This window comes from Marmota monax, unplaced genomic scaffold (genome assembly GCF_021218885.2).
Source record: "Marmota monax isolate L192 unplaced genomic scaffold, Marmota_monax_Labrador192_F-V1.1 WCK01_AAM20220418_F8-fsc00082, whole genome shotgun sequence".
NCBI lineage: Eukaryota > Metazoa > Chordata > Mammalia > Rodentia > Sciuridae > Marmota > Marmota monax.
In genome coordinates, this window is record NW_026695207.1 from 8,125,999 (window position 1) to 8,141,055 (window position 15,057).

At 53.3% G+C, this 15,057-nt stretch overlaps 1 protein-coding gene across 2 annotated transcripts in view; it reads right to left on the reverse strand.

Annotated features, from left to right (window-relative positions):
* Ahrr (aryl hydrocarbon receptor repressor) overlaps positions 1-15,057 on the reverse strand; it is a 94,945-nt gene that overhangs the window by 18,901 nt on the left and 60,987 nt on the right. For both annotated transcript variants that reach the window (XM_046430314.1, XM_058574518.1), the window contains one exon: positions 1,745-1,834. In XM_046430314.1, coding sequence (XP_046286270.1) covers positions 1,745-1,834 — 90 coding nt within the window. The remainder of the gene's footprint in view (positions 1-1,744; positions 1,835-15,057) is intronic.

Consider the following 15,057-nt stretch of genomic DNA (forward strand, 5'->3'; position numbering starts at 1 on the left):
GAGGGATGAGGGACTCTGCTGCCACCTTAGTCCCTGGAGATCTGGTGCATCACCAGAAGATGGAAAACTCCCAGCAGCAGACCCTGGGGACAGTACAGGGCAGGTCCAAGGCACCCCAGGCCAGCAAGAGCAGACAGAAAGGCTGGCCCCTCCCCCTGAGGTGCGAGGGCCTTTGCCAGGGCCCAGGGCCCCTCATGGCTCCTAGGAGCAGGCAGAGGTGGACACTGCCCAGTCCATGAACAGGAAACGAGGCTCGGAGCAGACAGGTGACTGTTGAGCTGCAGAGCCGGCCTCCCCTGTGCTGTGTCCCCCAAGCTGCCGTGAAGCCCGCAGGTCCAGCACATAGTCCCCCCGTCGGGTCCTACACAGGGCTGTAGGACTGCCCCAGGTCTAGTGATGGGTGTGTCCAGAGGGGCGACCAACACGCGTGGTTGTGTCCTGGGAGAGAGGTGCCCCAGGGTGTAAGTGAGTGTGCCTGTCCTCCACACAGCTTCCCCGGGGCTTAGAACAGGAAAGGAATACAACGGGACAAGGCCTGGTGGTCACCAGATCCCTGTGGTTTGCAGGGAGCCTGGCCTTGGACTCAGGCGGCAGGAAGTTGAATTCAGAGGTGGGGGCAAGGAACTGCTATAGCTGTTTCGGTTCTGGGAAACCATTTGAAATTAGGTTTTTCTTGGAAATTAGGTAAAAGACATGCTGGCCTCAGGAGCCCCAGGCAGACTTGAGTTTTAACGTGTTGGGGACCCCCACGCTCGGATCCTGGCTCTGTGCAGGCCTGGTTTTCTGCCTGACAGAGGTGCTGGTCTTGATCACTCCACACACTGTCGCCACCCCTCACGTCCCTCCATGCTGGCAGAGGCAGGAGCCAGCCGTCCTTCCCCACAGGCTCAGCTGGGCAGCCCAGCCACCAGGGGCCTCCTCCAGGGCAGCCCCCCTGCAAACAGGCCTGCTTCTGGCCAGCCCTTGGCCCTTAGTGCCCTCCGCCAACCTGGGCCAGGGCCTCTCAGCTGGGTGGGGTATCTGTGAGCTCCCTCTGCGGCCCGGGGGCTGTCTTCACATGGCTGCTGCTCCTGGGGGGTCACTGCGGTCTCCTGCTCAGAGCTGCCTCCTCAGCCCTTGACTCCTTCCGACTGCTGATTCCCCAGCTGCAGGGGTGTCTGTGTCCCAGGTTCTTCCCCTCCGTCCATGGCTTTTCCTGCTCCAGAACTGTGTCCCTTCTCTCCAGAGGGGACGTCTCTGTGGGGTGGCCTGCTCAACGCACTAAAGGGCCCCAGATATGCTTCTGAGTACCCAGCAAGTCCATGGGGGAAACGTGGATTCTCTGCTTGACCTTTTGAGTTCCCATCGGACTTTTATTTCCCTCCAGAGTCCAAACAAACAAAAAAAAAAGCTCCCTGTCATTTCTGGGCCTCAGAGGGGGCCTTCTGTGTGGTACCCTTTCCTGGGATGTCACCCTCCAAACTAGTGTTCCAGGCCCCTCAGCCCAGCCCAGCTCTCTGTCCAGGTCTGGAAACCCAACCCAGGCTGATGAGGAGATCCAGGAGGAGCCACGGCAGTAGACAATGGCTGCTGAGCATCTGGAGCCTCCTGCAGACCGAGGGGGAGAAACACCCCCTAGGCAAAGCGTGTGGGACCCACCTGCCAAGGCTCGGCCTGTGAAGGCTGGTCTCTGCTGTTTCCTAAGCTGTGCAGGGCAAAGGTGACAGCCCAGCACCTAGCAGGCACCGCGGCTGGCTTCACGTACCTGGTGGAAGCCCAGATAGTCCACAATGGTGGGCGAGGCGTAGAAGATCATCCCATCGGCACTCACAACCAGGGCAAAGCCATTGAGAGACTGGAAAAGACAAGAGAGCCCAGTCGGCCACCTCAGAGGGAGAAAGACTCCTGCGTGAGTCTCCACCCTCCCTCTGCTTCACCTTCAAACCCAAGCCTCCAGAAGCACCCTATGACCTTAGTGCGTCCTGCCAGGTCCCCAGCAGAGGCCAAGAGTCACTTCTCCTTTCTCTGCTGGGAGCCAACGTGCTCTTGGCGATACAAACCACAGACCCAGGCAGAACAGGGCATGCCGCTGCCCTCTGCCAGGCCTCCCCGCTGCTGCCCACTCTTAAGGAAGTTCCTGGCGTCTCTGAGCTTTCAACAGACACGGAGCTCCATCAAGTGTTTCCTGTATCTGCTGAAACCACCTGGGCTCTTCCTTGTCTTCCTGACAGGCAGCCTGCATTGCTGGTGACCCCTGCGTGGACGCGCCCTTGCGTTCTCCTGCAGGAGCGTTCTGTGCAGTAACACTGGTCAGCACTTTCCCCTCAGTGTGGTGTCAAGCAAGGGGGTCATGAGAGGCCCCACCCTTGCTCTCTCCCAGGCCACTCATGCAGGACAGGGCCCGTGTTCCTGGAGGGACTGGGTCTCCTCACCTTCATCTGGCTTGGCCCCGGGGGAGACGCTGGTGACGCAGTGCACTTCCACACCACATTGATGTGTGCGATGTCAGCGTGTGCAGGTGTTTATCCTCCTCATAGCCACCGTTTCCCCAGAACGCCACCATCAAGCATGACTTTAAAATTCACCCATGCTTATTATGTACAGCACTCCTTATGACTGTTAGGTATGCTCACAATCGTGGGTTTTTCTTTTTTTAAAAGATCTTTTTTAATAGACACAATTTCTTTCTTTCTTTCTTTCTTTCTTTCTTTCTCTCTTTCTCTCTTTCTCTCTTTCTTTCTTTCTCTCTTTCTATAACCCTGGCCCCCAACGGGGGGGGGGGCGGTTTAAGGCACATCACTGTGCTGTGCTGGACTTCACAGCCTGCCTTTACTCACAAAGCAAGTCCTACACTCTGTCCTGTGGTGGCTTCCCAGAGCCACAGCCAGTGAGGATGCACAAGATACCAGAGCCCCTAACAATGACCAGTGAGTGTTCTAGAGACCATCTATCTGTCACATACCTACCTACCCACCTGTGTGCCTATCCATCACCCATCCATGGTGACTGCCACCCATCCTCCCATCCATCATGCCAGCCCGTCTCTGTCGTCCATGTATCATCATCAATCATCCATCCATCACTTCTACCTGTGTCCTATCACGTGTCCATCCATCGTCTCTACTGTCATCCATCCATCACTTCTACCTGTGTCCTATCACGTGTCCATCCATCGTCTCTACTGTCATCCATCCATCACTTCTACCTGTGTCCTATCACGTGTCCATCCATCGTCTCTACTGTCATCCATCCATCACATCTACCTGTGTCCTATCACGTGTCCATCCATCGTCTCTACTGTCATCCATCCATCACTTCTACCTGTGTCCTATCACGTGTCCATCCATCGTCTCTACTGTCATCCATCCATCACATCTACCTGTGTCCTATCACGTGTCCATCCATCATCTCTACTGTCATCCATCCATCACTTCTACCTGTGTCCTATCACGTGTCCATCCATCGTCTCTACTGTCATCCATCCATCACTTCTACCTGTGTCCTATCACGTGTCCATCCATCGTCTCTACTGTCATCCATCCATCACTTCTACCTGTGTCCTATCACGTGTCCATCCATCGTCTCTACTGTCATCCATCCATCACTTCTACCTGTGTCCTATCACGTGTCCATCCATCGTCTCTACTGTCATCCATCCATCACATCTACCTGTGTCCTATCACGTGTCCATCCATCGTCTCTACTGTCATCCATCCATCACTTCTACCTGTGTCCTATCACGTGTCCATCCATCGTCTCTACTGTCATCCATCCATCACATCTACCTAATGTATATCACGTGTCCATCCATCATCTCTACTGTCATCCATCCATCACTTCTACCTAATGTATATCACGTGTCCATCCATCATCTCTACTGTCATCCATCCATCACTTCTACCTAATGTATATCACGTGTCCATCCATCATCTCTATTATCGCCTATCATCTGTCCATCACATTTACCTATTATCTATCCATCCATCGTCTCTATTATCATCTACTATCTATTCATCCTTTGCTGAGAGCCACGGCTGAGTCTGTATGGCCCCTGGCATTTTGCCAACAGTATTGATTGACAGGCGAGGCATTACTATCCGCCTCTGCCGCTACTTTTGAGTTCTCGCACTATTTTAGAGTTCTCGTGGGGATTTCCCGAGAGTTCCCATTGATTGGGGAAGTGCAGGAGGAGGGATTTCCGGGAGAGATATTTCCGGCTGGGGGTTCCTGGACGAGCCACGTGGTGTTCGGGAGGATTCCCCGGGAGCTGTGTGAAGTGTTTTCCTGCAGTTCAAAAATAAAGTTTGTTCCTGCTTCAGTGGCTCCTGATTTGTGCCCAGCCAGACTGCGGCAATCCTTCATCTCTATTATCATATGTTATCTATTTATCTGTCATCTCTCTTATCATCTATCAATTACCTATCATTTATCTCTACTTATTACCTATCATCCATTCATTGGATGAATCTCTATCACCTACTTATCTATCCCACCTATTTATCTTTCATGATAACATCTTTCATCTATTATGATAATCATTTATTGACCATGTGTCTATCCATCTATCGATCACCTCTATCATCCATCAGTATAATCATATTTATGTATCATCTATCTGTCTATCCATCATCTCTGTCATGTATTACCTAACATGTATCATCATGTATCTACCTCTCCATCTGTCCATCATCCTCACAACATCTTTCTTTCTCTCTCATCTGTCCATCAGCATGCCCAGGGAGCCCTAGTGAGCACGACCATGCTAAGTGGAAGACCTTTCAGTCTCACGTTGCCCTTGTGAGTTTGGACTGGTCATGAGTCCACTTGGGCAGTGCAACAGCTGGTGCGAGGGCTTTGGCCCCCTGGACAGCACTGTTCATAGATGGCTCAGTTGTTCCTGTGAGACCCAGACAGTCAGAGCCTGCAGCATCTGAGAAGTCTCTGGCAACTGGCAGAACATTGACTCATTTCCCTTAATTATTTTTTCCATATTTTTCCATAGTTCAAACCCCTTAGTTCCTGAACACATTAGATGCTTTTCCCCATTTTATTTTGAACTTTGCCAATCTGCTAAGTGAAGACTTAATTTCCCACCACAGTTTCCTTTCTTGGATTACTGAAGAGATGATCCAAATTCACGGGGACATGCTTCTCTTGCATGGCGACTTGCCTGTGTGGGTCATGTGCTGATTTTTCTGCTGGGATTTTACATATCCATTTCCAAGAGTTTGTGAAATGTTGGTATTGAAGACCCATAGGTGGCAGATAAGGGCTGCACCTACACCCAAGTCCCCACTCACCATGGAAGATGAGGGAGGACAAGATGCAGGGAGCCAGCCTTGGTCAGCAGCAGAGCAGAGCACGGCAGACATCCAACCCACAGGCAGAGGTCGGATCAAGGACCAAGGAGTCAGGCCCAGGTGCCCCAGGGGAGAACGCAGGGCCCTCAAGATCCGTCAGGAGAAGAACAGCTGCTCCACCCGCGGAGGAGGAATGAGCAGAACTAGGAGCGAAAAGCCAGCGGAAAGGCTCGAGCCGGCAGAGATCACCAGCAAGGGAGGGTGTTAGGGTCTGTAAACAAGTCAAGATGGCGCCTGGCATTTTGCCAGAGGGAGTGGTTTGTGAAGTAACGCCAGCGAGCCATTAAGTGTGGAGATTCCTGATTGGTTGACTGCTGTATCTAGTTTATGTTAATTAGATAAGCTGTGTGGAATGTATATAGACCCCTCCTGTCCTACAATAAACGGCTCCCACTCCTGCTGTATCAATGTACACAAGTTGCTCGTCATCCCCCGGTTATTTTGCTGCAGCCGGACTGCGGCAGGAGGGTTTGTTCTTTACTATGTTTATTAATAAACTCTCAAGAAGAATCCTCAAGAAAAATACAGACCACACCAGGAATTCACAGCTCCTTCAAAAAGTAAAAGGGTAATAAGGAACTTCCTCTTCCTCTTGCTCATTCATGCATTCATTAGCAGTACTGCACTGGAACCCAGAAAAGGCCCACTGCTGAGCCACACCCCGGCTCTGCCTGGTGTCTATTGAAAACACTGAATTTGTAATCAATAGCTTCCCACAGAGAGAACGGTAGGCCCAAATCAGAGAGCACAACCACCTGGGAGCAGGCCTAAAAGACAGCATGTGAGGCCTGCATGGGAAGCTGTGGACGCTGCTGAGAGGCCTCAGAGGCCAAGGGACACCCGTGTCCCCAGCGGAGAGACGCACCTCTGCAGACGCAGTGCGACCCGACCAGAGCACAGTGCACTGGCTCCTGTGGGAATAACAAGCTGATTCTAAAGCGGGTGGACCCCCAAGGGACCCAGGAGCTCTTCTTGAGGAAAAGCAGAACTTAGAGGACAGGCACCAGGGCCAGCCATAGTCCCCAGGAAACACTGCCCTGGGGTGAGGGCAAGACCGACCTTCAGTCATGGCATGAGGCTCCATCCAACAGGGAGAGAGCAGCAGATGGTCACGGCTGGGACGATGGTCCATTGTGCAGGAAAAATGAGCCCAAGTCCTGTCTCTCTGCACGCACCAACATTGATTCAAGATACACAGTAGAGCATGGAGCTCCCAGAGGGCACACAGGGAGCACCGCCGTGAGCTTGAGGCAGGTGGATCTGGACAGTAGAGGAGGCCCTGACTGGGGAAGACCTCCTAGAGCACACTGATGAAGGTCTCTATCCAGCATACACAAGGAGCCTCTACAAATCAACCATAAGAGACGCACAACCCAATTTTGGAAAAATGGACAAAACACTTAAACAGATACTTTTCCAAAGGAAAAGAAATGACACATGCTCTGTACCGTCAGTCACTGGGGAGTGCAGACTTAAACTCCATGAGGACACCATTTCACACACCGGGACAGTTCTGTGAGAGCGGCTGACAGCAGGGCCGCTGGAGGTCACGGAGCATCACGGTGGGATGTGGCTGCTTGGAAAACTGTTCTCAGTTCTTCATAAAAGTGGTCCTACATCACCAGGTGCCCGGAAATTCCACTCTGGTATTTTTTATAAATAACTTATTTCTCTTTTATTAAAATTTTAAAATGACTTAGTAGCACTTGGTCACATGACTATGCCCCCATATTTTGTTTTGTTTTGTTTTTAAATGTTCATTCTCCTTCCTTGGTTTTTGGGAGGCACTTTAAGACACTGGTATAGGGGGAGACTTTGGGGTGAGATCCCAAAAGCACAGGCAACAAAAGCAAAAATGGGTGCCCGGCGGACCAAGAAGATGAGCTCGGTGTGGAGACGTCGGGGCAGAGGAGACCTCGGGAGAGGCCTGCAGGCCACCCTCAGCAGAGGCACCGCATCAGAACACAGTGGCAAGTGCCCAGTGGAAAGGGCAGCTGGCCCGCAGAGACACTCCTGCCAGGAAGACACGCAAATGCTAACCGCACCCAGAAACACCGGGCATAGCAACCGCAGGCCGGGCCAGTCAGACTCACAGATGAGTGACCACCTGCCCCTGGGTGATGGTTTTCATCAAAAAGATAAGTGGCAGCAGTGCTGGAGACGATGCACGGGGGGGCCCTCGCGCCCCGCTGGAGGGAATGCCACCCACCGTGCCCACAGAGCAGCTGGAGGTCACCAGGCCCAGGCCAGGTTCGTCCTGGGAAAATGAAGCTGCCAAGGCCGGGCACCACGCTCGTGTCCATCGGCAGAGAGATGGGTGAAGAAACCTGGATCATGTGCACCCGGAACCCCTAGTCAGCCACAAAGAATAAGGAGATCCTGCCATCTGCAGCAACATGGTGGAGCTGGCGGAGGTCTCAGAGTGAAGACTGCCAGGTGATGGAAGCTAAGAAAGCTGGTTTCCTAGAGGTGGGGGACAGAGCAGAGGTCACTGGGTGGGGGGAGCTGAGGGGTGCAGGCACCAAACACAGCCACGTAGTAGGGTGACAGTTGTCCACAAAGCAAAAGCTCTGGTCTATACAGCTCTGGATGAGGAGTTCACATGTTCCCAACACCAAACATGGGGAAGATGTTTAAAGAATGGAGTGCTAATCACCCTGACTTATCATCACCACTGCACGAACACATCAGATCACCACACCGTGCCCCACACATGAAAGATGCACACTGGTCATGTCCACGAGGATCCACAACCAGTGCTGACCCAAGAGACCGGGGGTGTTCACAGAAAACCTGATCAAGGCTCTTCATGGCAGCCATGTCCATCAAAATCGGAAGCTGGAAACAACCCGGTGACCACCCACTGCAGGAAGAGTCCTATCTTGGAATATTATTACACAATAAGAAGCAGATTTAAAACACTAGTGATGGTGCATGAGCACAGATGAATCTCAGAATCATCATGTCAAGTCAAGGAAGCGGACCCAGAGGCATGTGCACAGTCTGTTTGTAGGAAGTCCAAGAACAGGCCACATGAATGGACAGCGAGAAGTATCAGAAAGTGGTTCCCTGGGGCAGGCGGGCGGACTGAATAAAAGTGGAAGAAAGTTCTCTATACAAATAATTTGAGAACCCAAATTAAGTATGTATTTTCCTAATAAAATATAATTAACAATATTGACCCCATTAGAGTACAAGCTTACAAGATCAATATCAGTAGAAGAAATAGAGAAAGTTATCAAGGAACTAACTATCCCACCCAAATGCACCAGATGGTTTTTACATGGAATTCTATCAAATTTTCAAAGATCAGATAACATCAATGCCCCATAAACTGTCTCAGAGCATAGAAAGTGAAGGGAAACTTCCAACCCCTTTAAGTATGGCACTGGTACTTCACTTGGATATGGAAAATTATTGACCAACACCACCTTTGAACATGGACATAAATGTGCTAAACAAAATACCAATAGACTTCAACTGATTTCACATGAATAAAACAATATATCAATGACAAGGGAAATTGTTCCAGGAATGCAAGGTCGGTAACCTTGGGAATCTATTAATACAATATACCACATTATTGACCTAAGAAGTATCTTCACTGTTCTCCATAGACGTGAGAAAGTCTTCCACAGAGTCCAACACTCACTCTTGATAAAAGAAAGACACTGAAAGAACAGGAATCGTTGATGCGGTCTTAACATATGTGTGTGTGTTTTACTCCTGAGATAGCGACTTTTTTGACAGAGAAACATTCAAGGCATCTCCAGTAAGATCAAGAAATGAGGCAAAGTGTCCCTGCTGCCCACTCCAGCGGTGGGCAAACTGTCCACACATGACCGTCACTGGGACACGCCACACCAGCTCTTAACTTGTGCCTGTAGCTGCACTGCCGTGGCCCAGCTGGGTGGTTGAGACACACAGCACACCCACAAAGCCCAAAGGACTGTCCATTGGGCCCTTAAAGAAGAGGTGCTGCCTGGTCCCGCAATACGAAGCTCATCAGAGGAGCAGATGTGAGCGACTGACTGGGGCCTAGGAAATGGAAGAGAGCAAAGCTCCTCTCTGCTTCAGAGCAGCCCGGAGCCCTGGCAAGTCGATGAGGAAACAGCCAATGAAGGGACCGTGAGGAATGAGCCCACCTTACCAATGACCTCTGCGTACTAGAAAACTGGCCAAACCAGGGGACGCAACAGCAGATGAAACCCACTTACAGAGACACCGAGGAAGCTAACGACGTGCAAATAAACCGGACACAAAGTGTGCAAAACCCACATGAAGAGAGCTTCAGAGCATCTCAAGAGTCACCAATTGTATCTGAACAAATGGAAGATTCCCCAGGGGCACGGGAGGTCAGTCAGCACCGTCTTCCCTGGTGAACCTGGGAACACACTGCAATATCAGTGGCCAGTCAGCTGCTCACAGCTGGGACAAAGTACCTGAGAAAATCGGCTTAGAGGAGGAAGAGTTGTGGTTTCAGAGGTCTCAGTCTGGCTCCCATGGCTGGTGGTCTCCCCGCTCCATGCTGGGGGGCTCACACAGCTGGGGTATTTTCTGTTTCTTAAAGGTTTCCCAGAGCCTGCCTCTAAACACCAGCTGCCCAGATCCCAGCCTCCCCTGATCCTGAGACTTCCCGTTCTCCCTTCCAGCGCTGTGACGACTATTCAGACCTACTTAGAAGGTCCCCAGCTCCCACACGGGGCAGTCTAGTCATGAGGCAGAACCAGCGCAGAAATCCACTTCCTGAAGGGAGCCGCTGGGCCGCGCCCTGGCACTGTCCAGCAGGAAGAGCAGTGGGCGATGGCAGGAATGGGGACCCCTCTGGGTGGAGGCCCTGCAGTGCCAGGACCTCTCCGGGGCGCCACGCAGGGCTGGGCCACACTGCAGAGGGCTCCTTCCTCCCTCTGCCTGTCTCTGCAGTTCTCCCTGATTCACCCCAATTAGCTCTGCCATGGATTTCCTGCCTCGTTAGGCCAGACGCAGGGAGCCCCTTGGTGACAGACACCAGTGCGTGAGCCGGAACCTCTGCCTGGTCCCCCTGCAGTGTTGTTTCCCAGGGTTCACGTGTGACTCAACCAGGAAAGGTCCTGGTTCCCACGCAGCCGGACATTCCCGGAGCTGAAGGGAGAGAAGCAGGGACAAACCCGCGGCTGCACCGGGGAGCAGGCGTCTCAGGCGTGGGCACTGCAAGACCAGACCCCGGGAAACCCTCAGGGGGCCCTGCCTTGCCCAGCCTAGAGGCACCAGCCACCGGCCTGCTGCCTTCTCGCCTGGGGGGCTGTTGCAGCCTTGGTCACCCCCTGGAAGTTTGTAAGGAATTAATGCAGACAGCCTTGTGCGTTTCCTCCCTGCGCAGCTGGGCGCCGGGCTGGCGAGGAGAGCATGGAGGGTGCGCATGGCCACCTCAGCATGGCCCACTCTCCCCCACGAGGCTCAGTCCTCCTTGGGGACCTGGAACATTTGGGATCTGCTGATGTCACCAAACGGGAGGCCAAGTCTGCCTCACCACTGACCTGCAGAAGGACACAGCTCTTCCTCCTGGGGCTGGGGCTGCACAAGGAGGGCCTGAGAGACCTCTCCTCAGGTCTGTCTCCTGTGGTCAGGGGCTTATTGGAGAGTGCCAGTGGCCGGAGCCCACCTGCAGACAGCAGGTGTAGAGGGTCTCTCACCACCTCTGGGTCACTCCAGAGTCACTTAACCTCAAAACCCCAGCCAGTCCTCCTACAGCTCAGAGAAATGTTTCCGGAAGGTTCTCCGAAAGCACCTTTAGTGTTAGCACTTGTGTTGAGGCTGCAACCCACTGAAGCCAGACTGCTGTGTCCCTTGTGCCACTGGTCAAGACAGAGTTTGTTTCCAACTCTTCAGAGATGTGACAAAATACATGGACGTGAGGCCCACCGTTGTGACCACTTCTGAGTGCATAGCTTCACTGCGTCACCCTTGTGGCCTGCACCTGTGAGCACCTCCCCAGCCAGCCCCCCGGGATCTCCATGCAGCCTTCTCTGTGCATCTGACCTCCTGTAAGTGGAAGGGCGCAGCCCTCGTCCTTCTGTGATCGGCCTGCTGCCCACGGCACGGCGTCTTCTAGGCCATCCGTGTTGCAGTGTGTGTCACGTCCTTCCTTCCGTCCTGAGTGCCACTTCTGCAGCTTCCACGTGAGTGAGATCATGTTGGCTTCAGAGCAGACAGTCCCTCTGCTCCCTCTGTGCTACTGCAAAGGCCTAGACTTACTACATTTTAATGCTGAATGATATTTGAATCTTTGTGCACACAAAGAACATAGCACATGTCCCTCACCCACTCACCAGGTGACACGCATCTGGTCGTCTGCATGCCTCACCTGTTGTGAACAGTGCTGCAGTGGGCTTGGGGATGCAGATGGATCCTGCACTAGTTCTGTTTAATATTTGAGCTTTCCATACCTTCCTCACATGCCCACCAACGTCCTCACCCACAGTGTGTCTGGCTGCTGTGGTTCTTCCTGGGGCAGTGCTGCCTAACTGTGGTTCTGATTGCTGACCCTGAAGATTAGGAAGGCTGAGCATATTTTCATGTGCCTATTGGACATTTGTGTTTTCTTTTGAGAAATGTCTTCCAGTCTTTTGCACTTTTTTTTTGGTTCTGGGTATCGAACCCAGGGGCGCTTAACCACCACACCACATCCTCAGCCCTTTTGATTTGACACAGGGTCTTGCTGAGTTGCTCAGGGCCTTGTAAGTCACTGAGGCTGGTCTGAACTTGTGAACCTCGGCCTCAGCCTCCCCAGCCGCTGGGATCACAGGTGCGACCACTGCACACCTGGCTTTGCACACTTCTGCTCAGGCTGCCTTCTGGTTGCAGTCGAGTCCTGTATGTGACTGAGGCTGGCATCAGAGGATGGTTCACACACGTCTCCTCCTGGGTTGGCCCTATTCCTCTTCTGTGTGGGAGGTGATCCTGTCCATCTGTCCTGCTCTTCTTTTCCTCTCTCATGGACACTGGTGGCTCCCTTGACTGGCCTGGTGAGTAATGCTGGTGGGAACAGGTGTGCAGGCAGCCAGGACAGCTTCGAGAAGATGCAAGGGTGAGGGTTCACATGTCCTTGCAGCACCCACGGGATGAGGGAAGGCTCAGGAGTGTGGACAGCTCCTGCTGCTCTCGGAACTGTGGCCGGCACAGTGGCCTGACTGTGACCCTAGTGACTTGGAAGGCTGACACAGGATGGACAGGGCTATTGCAGACAGTGGTGTGGGCTGCAGGGCCACAGCAGGAAGGACAGTCTGCTACTACCCCCTCCAAGCATGACAGGAGCAAGGTAGGACCACCTGGGAAGCCCAGCCCAGCACTGGCCCCACCAGTCTCACTGGATGGGCCACCATCCCTGCAGTGGCTGGCTTCAGTCAGGAGCCTGAGGCCATGTCCCAGAACAGAGAGACCTAGACTGCCGAGGCTGGCGGTACAGGTGGCCATCTGGTGCCCACCTTTGAGCCCTGGCAGCCCCTGCTTGGGGGACTCAGGCAGAGATGGGGTGCTGGGGTGCCCCGAGGCAGGCAGGAAGCCAGGGGTCACTTCCAGTGACCACCTGTTACTCTGCCATCTGCTCATGTGTGAGCCCAGGAGCTAGGGGTGGAGTTAGCTACAAGGGCAGTCGCAGGGTCCAGTACCACCACGGAGGCCTGGCTCAGCCAGGCAGGTGTGGTCCTCAGCAGGGCGCCCCCCAGGAGGCATGAGAGCCCACGCTGTCCCTAGGCTGTGCCTGCCAGCTCCACCAGTGCCGCCACTGCACGCACTGACGCTATCCTACTAATAATAGTTCAAAGACCAAAGAGACTTTCAAGGCTTGAGTATATAAAACGTCTTCTTAAAAAAGACTTTATGAGATTAGTCACAAGAAAAAACAATCTTAATTTTAACTCACAAGGCAGAATTTTTTTTAAAAGACCATAAAATGCTGTTTGTGGAATCATATGGCTTCAATATCAGACTGACTTTCTGGTCCAAAATTGTCACGCCAAGTAGTTGTACACATGTGGAGCCATCTCCCAAATATGCCTTGTGAGTGTTTGTTTTCTTTCCCTCTCTCTTTTTAATCCTGCAAGAGTGTTTTGGTTTTTTTTCAAACATGGCACATGGAAAATGAGGTAACTTTTCCAAGTGGAAAAAGGATTAGGCCCAAAGGTTGCATTATTTCTAAGGGGAAAAGTCAGGTCTCTGCTCAATTACCAAAAGCCACAGCACGCTGCACCTGACGCTTGGGAAGGTGGGCAGCAGCAAGGCCCACTGGCCAGGGCCACTGCAGGCAGAGAGGCCAGAGCTTCAAGCATCTGGACTTCCTTTGGCAAACTCTTGGAATATCCTGATTTCTTCCAGCCCCAGGCAGAAAAATAGCAAGTACTTCAAAGATTATTTTTGTCAAGGTCACGCAAAGGGAAAGAAGAGGGAAAAAGGAACAATTCTAAACAGCCCCCTGCGTGCTCCTCCTTGGCAGAGGGGAAGTTGGGAGCCTGTCCTCCCCTGAGAGCTGTTGCCAAGGCGACCGAGCAGCAACAGGCCGGCCAGTCACGCGAGCGGGCGGCACCGGCAGGCGGCGGGCAGCTGGCGCGGCCTCCTGGAGCCAGATCACTCGCGGGGCGCCACATGGGGCTCGCGTGCGTGTGAGCAGCATTCTCACTGGGGAGGGGAATGCCTGGCTGTTTACAGACCCCACAAACAGTCAACTTGGCCTTGAACCACTTCCATGAAGCAGGCGCAGCCTGAGAAACAGACCCAGAGGTGTGCTGTGGCTGCGAGCCCAGGCAGGTGGGGCCACAGGGAGCTGCTGTTTGGCTGTCAGGCCCAGCCCAACTCACCTGCTTCTGTCTCTCCTTCAGATGAGTGGCTGGCTGCAGCACAGGCACTGGGGGTCAGAGATGCTGGACAGGGACACCAGGCAGGCTTCACCGACCTTGGCAGAAGGCTGCCTCCTTCAAAGGCTGGGGCAGGGACCTCAGGGTCTCCAAGTCCCTTAAAACATGTGGGCCCAGCACATGAAGCAACCTGTCTGGCTCACCACAGCAGGGACACCTGTGAGGGCCAGCACAGGACCCACATCCACCCACACGTCCTCAGGACGGGAGCTCTGGGCTGAACTCTGAGGCCATACCAAAGCCCAACGTCATCTCCTAGAGAATAAATCTCAGGAAAACCCGGCACACATCTGTAATCCCAGCCACAAGGGAGGCTGAGGCAGGAGGAGGACAAGTTCCAGGCCAGTCTGGGCAGCTTAATGAGGTCCTGACTCAAATTTTAAAATACAGACAGCTGCGGATGTGGCTCAGTGGCAGAGCTGGGTTCAATCCCCAGGACCAAACCGACCACTCCTAGGCCCATCTCTGTATGCAGACACCTGCAGGAGGCAAGTTCTGCACCAAGAGCCCAGCTACAGAGGGCGAGAGTAGCAATGCTGGCACAGGGTACCATGACCCTCCACCCAGGAAAAGGCCCTCCTGCTCAGGGTCCTGGAGCAGAGGCTGCGTTTTGCTGCCCCTGAGACCCGGGACACCCTCTCCAGGTAGGTCCTGTACCAGTAGCTTCAGTCTAGAAGAGCTTCAGGGTCAGATCTGCCCCAGACAAGTTTCCAGGCCTTTCCCAGGAAAGCCCAGGGCCATCCTGCTCCAGCTGAAGAGGCCAGAAAAGAGAGGTTGGGATTAGGCCCTCTGTATGGAGCATGGCCGTGAGGATGGGCTGCTGCCTCCTG